The following is an 11,345-nucleotide window of genomic DNA, read 5'->3' on the forward strand; positions in this document are numbered from 1 at the left end:
TTAGAAAATAGCAGAATACTGAATAGGTTATAATGTGGAATAATGTTAAATAATAATGGTTATAATGTGAATGTCGTACACTATGATGAAATAATAATTGATACTAAATTATCATTTAATATTTTACTATAATAATTAATATTATATAGATAATGGTGATGACAGTTCTATGATTTATTCTGTGGGATTTTTCTTAATTTTCATCTTAGGCTGTAGAATTTTGTATCTAGATGAATTTGACTAAATATAAGATTAAAACGAAGAAAATTAATTTTGGGAATTAAAGTTTAAACATCATATTAAGGGCACGAGGACAGAAATAGAAATTAAAAAAGGTCACTGGTGTGTGTTAGTATGGGTATAATTTATAAGTGGTGGCATCATAGCAGGGCAACGGGCCATAGAAGTCTTAAGAGTGAATTTCTCATTGCCAAAGAAATATAAGTTAGGAGAAAAAATTTTGTTTTTACGAATATAAGGATTGTGGGAGGGTTAGGGAATTGTAAATAACAATAAAAACTTAGGTAATTAGGCATATTATCTCAAAGAAATTGTATTTATCTGTTCTGTAATCTACAAAATCTTATAAAATGTAAGTGATATAAAAGTGAATACATCATTTTGAAATCAGATGAACCATGAATGTCCTCAAAGCATGAAAATATAAATAATTTACTATTTATCATTTTAGTAGCTGATTGATATTAATTTGGAATATCAGTTATAAGGTAAGGTAAGGTACATGTCAATTTAATTTAATTAAGACTCAAAATAATTACATAACAATATTAATAACAGTACATAGTATATAGAATTTATACTTGATTCTTTGACATTTTCAATAAACTAATTCAATAACTAGCAATTTAAAATAAATTATTTATGTTAATCATCTTGTATATTTTTGTCAGAAATTATTTTTACTCTCCTGCGTTCAATTAGTTTTTTTTTCACGTGTTCAAACATTGAAATTAAAATAAAAATACTTGCAAAAACCATAACTGTCAAATAATTATATGAATTTTGTCGTGCTACATATTCATCGTTCATTTTATTTCTAGTATGTTTTTCTCGAGTTTCATAGTGTCGCCTAAATACATTTGAATAATGAGCCTTAGACCACTGTTCAAAATTATAGTCTCTGCTACGGGCATTTGTTTTATAAATATCATTTTTTGTATACATTGTTTCAAAAGGTTGTTGTTTAGTAGTATATTGAGAAGAATTTTGATTTAAGTTAGCTCCACTATCATATAATTTTCTTTGACGGACATTTCCCAAGATTTCATATGCTGAAGTTATATCACGGAAATTTTTTGCAGCTTCTTCACTTCCTTTATTTTTATCTGGATGATATATCATTGATAGTCGATAATAAGCATCTTTTATTTCTTTATGTGTGGCAGATTTAGAGATATTCAGCGCTTCATAATGGCTTTTGTAAGCTACACAAATAATTGTATTTACACTAAAACCATTAAATAATCTCTTATAATTGCTCCACATAATATTACAATTTACAGCTAAAAAAAAAAATAAGAATACATGTAAAAATTATAACAAATAATAACTAGATTATATATATATTATAAATTATAATAAATACAAAAATTAAAAAAAAAACTCATGTATCTATACTCTGTTCAACGAGAGAACGCACGGCACACCGACTAAAACTGGTTCCCCTACGTCCCCTAACATCCTGCCATAGAAGAACCGGTTTCGATAGCAGTGTGACGCGGGGGGATGTCCAGAATCTGTGCGCTCTCTCGTTGAACAGAGTATAAAAGTATAAATAAACAAGTGTTATTTTAAAAGTTTTGCATATTTTGAGAACTTACTATAACATTTTGTAATTTATTTATCGTTGTGTTACTTCAGAGTTCAAATTTAAGCAAATAATTGAAATAATTGTTATTATTTTACATTTTTTAAATTTACTTAATACAGTATTACACAATTTCAGTGATCACTAATAAATTATTTGTGTAACTTTACATTCACATTTGAGATATTTTGAATTTTGATATGGAGTCATAGAGATAGTAGATATGAAAATTGTTATCGTATAAAAACATATGTTCTAAACACCTGTTCTTTGGTTCTGATAAGCGCGGTGACTAGAGTATTTTAACGGAATATTCAATATATTATTATGAAATTTCCTGAGGATCCTCTAATGTTCATGGAAATTTCGTATATTCTGTGAATTGTGGTTATACATTATTCACTTACAAAGAAACAGCCATCGCGCCGAAGCCCGAAAGTACGTCTATATTGTTCGACGCCCCGGGTCCACGTCGTTCCGACCAACCACCGTTTATAACATAGAGGTAAGTTGATTTTCGACGAGTAATCGTTTCCGGAACACGGAATTTATAATAAAATACAATAGATCGAATGTTATTAATAACTATTGATACAATTAAAACTATTACTGCCGAATCATAATTTGTGATGGTATTTATTAATAATAATATTTCTTTTTGAATAAACAATTAAGGTTAATTAAAAATGTACTGCATTGTTCAGTGGCGTTAGATAGTCAGTACATCTTTCTGTTCAGGTGTTAAGAGGATTCAAAACCGTATTACTGATTTCTTCTATAGGAACCTTTGTAATTTTGAGGTTTGAGTGCTCATCAATCCAATTTCCATACCTCTCTTCCAAGATATTTGCTGGTTTTTCAGAGAGGCTGTTAATCTTTTTTACAATCAAAAGTTTTATTATATTTCATTTAAGTTTAAAATGTTTCTTAGAACCCAAGACCTGTATTGTAATTAATTAAATAAATAAAAACTAATAATGGAAAACAATGAAATAAAAATTGTCTGAATTTATGGAAGTAAAACAAATTTGTATAGTCTCACGAAAGAAAGGTACCGTTTTGCGTATGTAGACTGAGCTATGATCTGATGCCGGATTGTCGAAGAATGATTGGTTCACCCCGTTGATGTTTATACATCGCTCGTGTTTACTTGCTACCATGACCGTCGTCATTGCAAATAACCGATTATGGTGGGGATGCGCATGAATGACCGTATTTCATGTAGACAAGATACCTTTCTTTCGCGAGACAGACTATATCATACTTAGATTATTTTAAGAAGTCCAAAAATGAAAATTTGAGCGCTAAAAGTTAGTAACAGTACTTAGAATTGAACTGTGCTAGGTATAATAGTCTTAAAAAATATAAATAATTTCATTCTTCATTCGTTTATGTATTAACTGTTTTATTTTTATTTTTAGTTTTACCAATTCAAGATGAGCAACCAAACAAGTACAACTGATTCAACATTTCAAATGCCTATGGCGCCTCCAGTAGATCCTTCTCAATCTGAAGCTTTACTTTTTCAAGACATTATAGAAGAGAAAACTATTGCACTTCACAGTATATTGAATGATTTTTTGAAAGTGCATCCTTATCGTAAATTTGATATTGAATTTAATATGTTTTTAAAACGTGTAAAACACATTATCATTGATGGGCATCGTGCTGGTGCTAATGTCTCTCGGATTACTAATTCATCATATATCGCTCAACTTAACGCTAGGCCATCAGCAAGTTTCAATTACAGACCATCTACAAGTTGTAACTATAGACCACCAACCACTATGCCAATGGTTAGTTCTAGTGACCATAGCATGTTGAGATTGCCAGAAAATAATTTTCATTTCATCGAACTTAGCGAACTTTCAAATTCATTTAAACTACCAGATTGTCTTCAACCTAAAGTGGTATTATCTCGTATTGAACAGTCAAGCTGTGTTTCTCACGAGTCACCTTCCACAAGTTCCACAGTTATGAAAGTAAGCCAAAATCATAATGTGACTGTTGAAGAAAATAATACTCATGAAATTGCTCAGCAATCTAAATCTCTATCAACAAATCAACCAACTGCACGTAATACATATTCTGATGTAACATTTGAAGAGAATAAATCAGTAACTGCATCACATAAAAATGAAAACACAAATTATGATAATAATTCAATTGAATCACTACTTGAAGATGTTGGATTTAGAATTATTGTTGGATCAACAGAAAATAAAAACAAGACCTCAAAAAAGAGTAATGCGAGTCAACATCATAACAATCAATTAAATATATTAGAAAATGTTGAAAAATTCTTATCTATGTGGTCTTTAAATATGAAACTAATCAAATCGTCAGAAGAATCATTATCAAAATATGTTTTAATCTTAACTGGTAATTTAATATATTATTTTAATAGATGTTTTTATTATTTCTTAATATAACCAAAATTATTTATATTTTAGGAAATTTGTTGGGAGAAGATAAGCAGACAGTTGTTGAAAAGCGTCACGAAGCTGGCATTTTGGAAGGTAGAAAAGAAAATAGTTTAGTCAAAACGAAAAATGGACTATACCGTTTGGTTGGAAATATCATTGGTGGATCACCTAACGAACTATATCAAACATGTGTATCTGTTAATGGCATTCCAAGAACATGGAGAAAAATTGTGACACAACTAACTGGGGTTGAAAATAAAACAAAACAGATGTTTGATTTTTCAATAAGTTCCCCTGCAGGACCAATTGCCAAACCAATAAAATTTCCTGTGAATCTTGATGCAAGTATGGCCAGAAAAGGAACAACTTACAGTAAAAATATGACGCTTGCAAATCACAAAACAAATATAAAAAGAAAATTGTCTGAATATGGTGAAACTGAACATAATAAAATTAAACATCGTAGATTCTGTGAACATACACCATTATTACTATCATCCACCCCAAAAAAAACAAAAAAACAGCCCACTATGTTTGAAACTCCAAGTCAAATTTTGAGGAAGAAGATAAGTCAGAATCTAAGCAATAATCCAAACAAACGACAAAAGCTCAATAGTGTTAACGATTCTATAAATATAAACAAAAGAAGACAATCTCAGTTGAAAGATCAGGTATAATATTATTCTAATAAATTTATATTAAAAACATAATTGATGTGTTTGTGTGAACAACAGTATAAATAGTTATCAAAATACCACAGTATAAATCTTTTTACATTTTTCTGAATTAATCATGGAGCCCCCCCTCACCACATTTAACTAGGTCGTTAACTAAACAAAATGTATAATAATATTTTTATAATTTATGGTCTACTAGTAATATGTGTACTGCACTAGTGCTACTTGCAAGGTATCTTGTTTGATCGCTAACTCCATATATTGCTATCAGTCATTAGAAAAATATATTATCTTTCTATTTTCAACCTGTATTCATTTCCACCGCGTAGTATTGTATGAAAAGTTTATCCGTCATTGTTTATTGTCCGTTTGTATTTATATTTTTAATTATTATAACTAAAGATATATGCGGCCAGCAAGTAATTTTCAAAAATAACATTTGGCCCTTTCTAAATTCCTAGTGAAGACTGTTGAGGTAGAAGAATCATTTTATAAATAAACTTAATATTTTTGTTTTGCGGTATAATTTCTTCATTCAAGGCGATAACGCAACAATTTGATGCTTGATTTTACCTCGCAGATTTTGGAAACCCTTACTTGGTGCATCCTATATGGTGGTACAAAGGTATCATGAAAATTTATCATGGTTTAGACTATGTAGATCAGTCAGTCAGAACACATCTTATTATATATTATATAGATTAACAACATTTGCATCTATCTTAATAAATTACTTATTTAAGAGGACGTTGCACCCGCATATGTTGTCTCCGTCTTACACATGTACGGCATAGCTAAAACGTTAGGGCGCGGAAAAGAACCGAGAAGGCTACAGTCATAACTAAGAAATACAATTTTCACTACATTAAGAACTTTGGCTGTGCAATATCTTTTTTATTTTTTTGATATCATCACTTATACGAAAAATGTTCTTACTGTTTCAAAATCCATTATTATTTGTGTTTTCAAACTTTTATATATATTGCATAGCCAAAGCTCTTCTTTTTTATGTGGTGAAAATTTTGTTTCTTAATTATGACTGTAGCTTTCTCGGTTCTTTCCCATTCAAAACAGTTTTTGCTATGATGTACGTTTGTAAGATGGAGAGAACATATTAATAATATTATTTTAAAATTATGTTAGCAATAATTTTAAATAATATAATATGTATATCATTATTTTTACTATTTACTATTTTTATTTTTTTAAATGTTTGTAAAGTCATTGCAAAGGTTTTTAAAAAAATACATATTAAATTATACATTATTACAGTTATAATTCTATAATAAAAATGGCCATTATATAGTATTTATACTATATTTATACCATTAATATTTATTTTACTTCCGGAAAAGATATATTAATCAGCTTAGACGAGGGTTATAGACATTTGTACCAGAGGTCTAAGGATTATGATTAGTTTCTACTGGATTAATCTTTTTTGACCATCCCTGAACTAAATGTTTCAAATATATTATTGATAGGAGTATAAATCTTATCTTATTAACCCCTATTTAATTATTTCTAGTTAAATTAACTACTATTTATCCTTAACAAAATTTCAGTAGTTTTGTTCACTAATATGTTATTTTAAAATTACAGACAAACATATTTTTGAAGCCAAAAACACCCTAAAAAACATTGATGAGTAATATTAATAATACAAAACATACCAATCAAACATCAATAAATAAATCAAAAATATTGAACAGTTGTAACAGCAGTGCTGCAAAATTAAAAAATAATACACTAGAAAATTCATCTGTAACAAAAAACCATACCAAGCAACAATTTAAAATAAAAACAACCATAAACTCCACCAATAGCAGCATAGACAAATCTAAACTTAAAACAAGTCTACTTAATCTAAAGAAAACGAAAAAAACCATAAAGCAAACAACACCACAAATACCTAAAAATAAAGCATCTACAAAACATGTAAGCACTGTGAAAGAAATTTAAAAAAAAATGTATCTCTGTCAGCAATTGCTCTCAATAAAAGTAATAACAAATGTGTTAAGGCAATCAGATCTAAGACAAACAAATGTGATGAAAGTTTGAACGGTGATACACATAAAAAGTTGAAAGGAGATAAATCTAAAACCAAACATATGCATTGCAACAGCTCATCAACAGAATTGGACCTTTTTGATTGCGTAGACCATGCTAATTATGGTAATATCAGTGATTATAATCTTATGGCATTATAGTGTAGCATCAGGTAATGACCAATCCAGAAGTATAATGCCTCTATTGTTCAGTTATCAATGGAATTCAACTGCCAAACCTTCAGCCATTAGTGAACCACCCACCCCACTGAGTAAATCAATTGAGGCCAAAGCATTGAAGCAAGTCAAAGCTTCCAAAATTACACTGGAAGATGAAATGAAATACAACAAAAACGAAATACCAAACGATCCATTGATTACAAAACAGCCTCAAATAAAATAAACAAAATGTTTGAATTTGGAAATGACAAAGATGAAGAATTAAAGATTAACCATTTTTTTTTTGATTTTTGATGAAATTTTTTTTTTTTTAATAATTAACTTTTGCAATCATTTAACATAATTTATGATCAATTCAACTTATTATTAATTATATCCATTGTCTTTTTAAGAATTGCTAATTTAATATTTAAATAATAATGTCTTGAACAAGTAAAACTTCAGATTGAGATGGATAAACTGGAGGTGCCTTAGGCATTTTAAATGTTGTATCAGTTGTACTTGTTTGGTTGCTCATCTTGAATTAATATAACTAAAAAAATATAAACAGTTAATACCTAAACAAATAAAGAATGAAATTTATATTTTTTAAAAACTATTATTTTTTTTTTTAATAGATTTATTGTAAAATATAAATAAGATGATTTACATATTATTAATATTATTTTCAATAAAGTATCTACCTCCTTTAAGCTCAATGCTTGTGATGGTGGTAGAGAGTTACATTAAATAATAGACACAAAAATTACATACTAAAATAATACAATCTAATTTCAATAAAATAACAGAATAACAAGACAGAGTAACACAATAAATTATAACTAGCACAGTTCAATTCTAAGTACTATTAATAACTTTTAGCGCTCAAATTTTCATTTTTGGTCGTTCCTAAAATAATCTAAGCATGATATAGTCTGTTTCACAAAAGAAAGGTATCTTGTCTAGATGAATACGGTCATTCTTGCGCATCCCCACCTCGCACCACAATTAGTACCACCACCATAATCGGTTATCTGCAACGATGACAGTCATGGTACCGAGTAAACACGAGCGGTATAACAGTGACGGGATGAACCAATCAATCTCCGTTGTGATATATTGGGGTACCGATAGAGCGTGTTCGACACTCCGGCATCGGATCGTAGCTCAGTCTACAGGTGCAAAATGGTACATTTCTTTTGTCAGACACGATACAAATTTGTTTTACTAACAAAAAGGGAAGTATCACAAAGGCATTTCAAAGGCAATTTTTATTTCATTGTTTTCCATTATTAGTTTTTATTTATTTAATTAATTACAATACAGGTCTTGGGCTCTAAGAAACATTTTAAATTTAAGTGAAATATAATAAAACTTTTGATTGTAAAAAAGATAAACAGTCTCTCTGAAAAACCAGCCAATATCTTGGAAGAAAGGTATGGAAATTGGAACCGTTTTCTTTATGTGCTGCAAAATATTCTTATCAATAAGTCAATTTTACTTAACAAATACAAAAAAAAAAAATCTATTCAAATCATAGTCATTTTATAAACACATTTATGTGTTCTAAATTTATACCAAGAATGTCAAATTTTAATGTTTGTATATTTTTTGCATATATTGAACAGTTGTTCACAAGAATATTTATTTAGTTAAAAATTAAAAAAAACCGCTTTTTTCGATTTTAGTTAACAATTTACATTAATATACATACTACACTAACATTCATACAAATGTGTACATACTTCTGGGTAAGTAGTTTTTTATATTTTTTAATCCATGTACCTACTATTTTTTAGTATTTAGGTACCTATTATGTAGTTGTTTTAACTTAATTTTAAGTAATAATGTTTATTAAAAAAAGTTTTTATTCATTTTATTTTATCAAAGAAAATCTTAAACCTCTATTTTATGTTATTAATTTTTTAAAGTATCAATTTTTTATCTACTTAGGATAATGTCAAAATTATGAAAATCCGCAAATTATTTTGTAGTTAAAATGTATAAAATTTTCAATTTTTATATTTAAGGATTCAAAATGTAGATCAAGGTTTCTCATAAGTTATGTCATACTGTAACCAAAAATATATTAATACCGTTTTTTTGATAGATGTTTGAAGTTTAAATTTGGACGAAATTACGATAATTAAACAAAGAGTAACAGTTTTAGTTATTTTGTTATAATTTAAAAAGGAATATTTATTCATGGGTAGGTTCAAATATATTATAATATGACAATTGGATATTAAATATTAATTTTAACGTAAGTCACTAATTATTTAAAAAACTTAAAGTTTATTCTTATACGTTTTCTACATAATTTTACTCGTTAAAACACAACCTTTTTCTAAAAATTAAAATATTTAAAAATATAGCAACTAGGTAATCAACTACTCGTCCAAATTTTGTTTTTATTGATCGAAATGCTCCGAATAATTTAATATTATTCTGATAATATTTATATTAATGATATTCTTTTATATGAAGGATTAGAACTTTTTTTAGGTAGGATTAAAGCCTGAATTTTCATATTAATACAAATATGAAATAGTGCTTGAAAATACGTTTGAAAATAACATACATCGTGCATTATTTAAATGCATATTTTAGCTTCTATACCTACTTATAGATGAAAATCCGGTTTTGATTCAACACTCAACCTGCAAAATCTTTAAAATAAAAAAAGTTATTGAAATCTGACTGTACTACAAGGCGTGAGACTTATGCACCGGCTCCGACGTCCTTAACAGAGAAATCTAATAATTAATATGCAATTACAAGTAAGTGCCATCAAAGTTGATGATTGAAGCATTTTTTACAAAAAATTTAAATTAATAACCAATCATTGTAAGATCAACACATATACAGCTCGGGACTAAAATGTTACTATATTGTACTCGGTTATAAATAATAACAAATTATTTTCATAAATATGACTATAGACATGGCTTTTTGAATTTCTAGTATAGTCAATAAATTATTTACGAATATTCTTACTTTCCATTTTTTGTTCTTAGGACCTCTGGGTATCGGTAAAACATTACTCGCAAAAGCAACGGCTGGTGAAGCAGATGTTCCGTTTTTATCCGTTTCTGGTTCAGAGTTTTTGGAAATGTTTGTTGGTGTTGGACCATCAATAGTCAAAGATTTGTTTACAATGGCTTGTAAACATGCTCTATGTATATTATTTATTGATGAAATTGATGCTGTTGGGGAAAAAAAGAGGAGATCGTAATGTAGGTGGTCATTCTGAACAAGAAAACACTTTAAATCAACTGCTTGTAGAGATGGATGGTATGAAATGATTACTCTACTAACGTAGTGGTACCTATTATAGCTGCTACTAACAGAGTCGATGTTTTGGATCAAGCGTTGATGCGTCCTGGTCGTTTTGACCGACAGATTTATGTTCCAGCACCTGATATTAAAGGTCGTGCGTCCATTTTTGGTGTGCACTTGAAACCATTAAAATAAAATTTAAATATTTTGGAGACTGCTAGAAAGTTTGCAGCTCGAACGCCCAGATTTAGAGGTATCAATTATAAATTCAACAACAAAACCTGTATAATATATTTTGTTACGTTATAATTTCCTTTAAGATTTAAGACTTAATTGAGCAGTTATGTGTGGAAATTGAGTTATTTGGTTAGGTTAGGTTAGGTACTGTAAGTGGATTTTTTTTTACTCGATTCTTAAGTGTACACATACAGCTGGTGTTTGCTGTAAACTTGAATTTGTATAATATAGTAAATGTGAATAAAGCTTTCAATTGTAGTGTAAATATAGTATTCATACTTCTCTAGTGTTCTTTCTATAAATAAAACCAATTAATCAAATTATCCGTGCAATCAACTTTGTAATAGTATAATATTATATAGTATTATATTATAATCACTAATCAGAAGAGATGTTTTTAAAAATAATATAATGTTATCCAATCACAACCCAACAAAATTATGAATACCCATTACTAATCTAAGTAATCTAATACAATTTAATTTATAAATTATAAAATCCCTGTATTCTAACAACAAGGATGGTGTGAGTATTCAATTAAGTTATAAAATATATTTACCCTTGTGAAATTCGATTGATTTTCTTTTTAAATACGTTGTCGAAAGAGGTCGGTTTGCTAGCAGAGCTGTCAGACTTTTGATCATCTTTTTTGGTTTTTTTGTCTTTATCGAAATACTTTTCAAAACCTGTT

The 11,345-nt window shown here is 28.4% G+C and overlaps 2 protein-coding genes and 1 pseudogene across 2 annotated transcripts; 1 reads left to right on the top strand and 2 right to left on the bottom strand.

The window, feature by feature from the left end:
• Nucleotides 1–528: 528 nt before the first annotated feature.
• LOC132944604 (dnaJ homolog subfamily C member 30, mitochondrial-like) lies at nucleotides 529–1,998 on the bottom strand. Its single transcript, XM_061014041.1, has 2 exons — nucleotides 1,842–1,998; nucleotides 529–1,523 (listed from the first exon to the last, which is right to left on the bottom strand). Exon 2 carries the CDS (start codon nucleotides 1,504–1,506, stop codon nucleotides 886–888), a length of 621 nt encoding a protein of 206 aa, XP_060870024.1. The 5' UTR covers nucleotides 1,507–1,523; nucleotides 1,842–1,998; the 3' UTR covers nucleotides 529–885.
• A 65-nt stretch (nucleotides 1,999–2,063) lies between these two features.
• On the top strand, nucleotides 2,064–10,142 carry LOC132944600 (uncharacterized; annotated as a pseudogene).
• LOC132944605 (uncharacterized) lies at nucleotides 7,552–11,345 on the bottom strand. The gene is made up of 3 exons (XM_061014042.1): nucleotides 11,214–11,345; nucleotides 10,136–10,344; nucleotides 7,552–7,691 (listed from the first exon to the last, which is right to left on the bottom strand). Exons 1-3 carry the CDS (start codon nucleotides 11,296–11,298, stop codon nucleotides 7,683–7,685), a joined length of 303 nt encoding a protein of 100 aa, XP_060870025.1. The 5' UTR covers nucleotides 11,299–11,345; the 3' UTR covers nucleotides 7,552–7,682.

Source organism: Metopolophium dirhodum, chromosome 5 (assembly GCF_019925205.1).
Source record: "Metopolophium dirhodum isolate CAU chromosome 5, ASM1992520v1, whole genome shotgun sequence".
In the NCBI taxonomy this organism is placed as follows: domain Eukaryota; kingdom Metazoa; phylum Arthropoda; class Insecta; order Hemiptera; family Aphididae; genus Metopolophium; species Metopolophium dirhodum.

Coding starts and splice junctions, on each gene's coding strand:
- LOC132944604 (XM_061014041.1), bottom strand. CDS start 1,506: ATGTGGAGCAATTATAAGAGATTATTTAATGGTTTTAGTGTAAATACA.
- LOC132944605 (XM_061014042.1), bottom strand. CDS start 11,298: ATGATCAAAAGTCTGACAGCTCTGCTAGCAAACCGACCTCTTTCGACA. Junction 10,345..11,213: donor ATCAATCGAATTTCACAAGG/GTAAATATATTT, acceptor TTTCCCCAACAG/CATCAATTTCATCAATAAAT.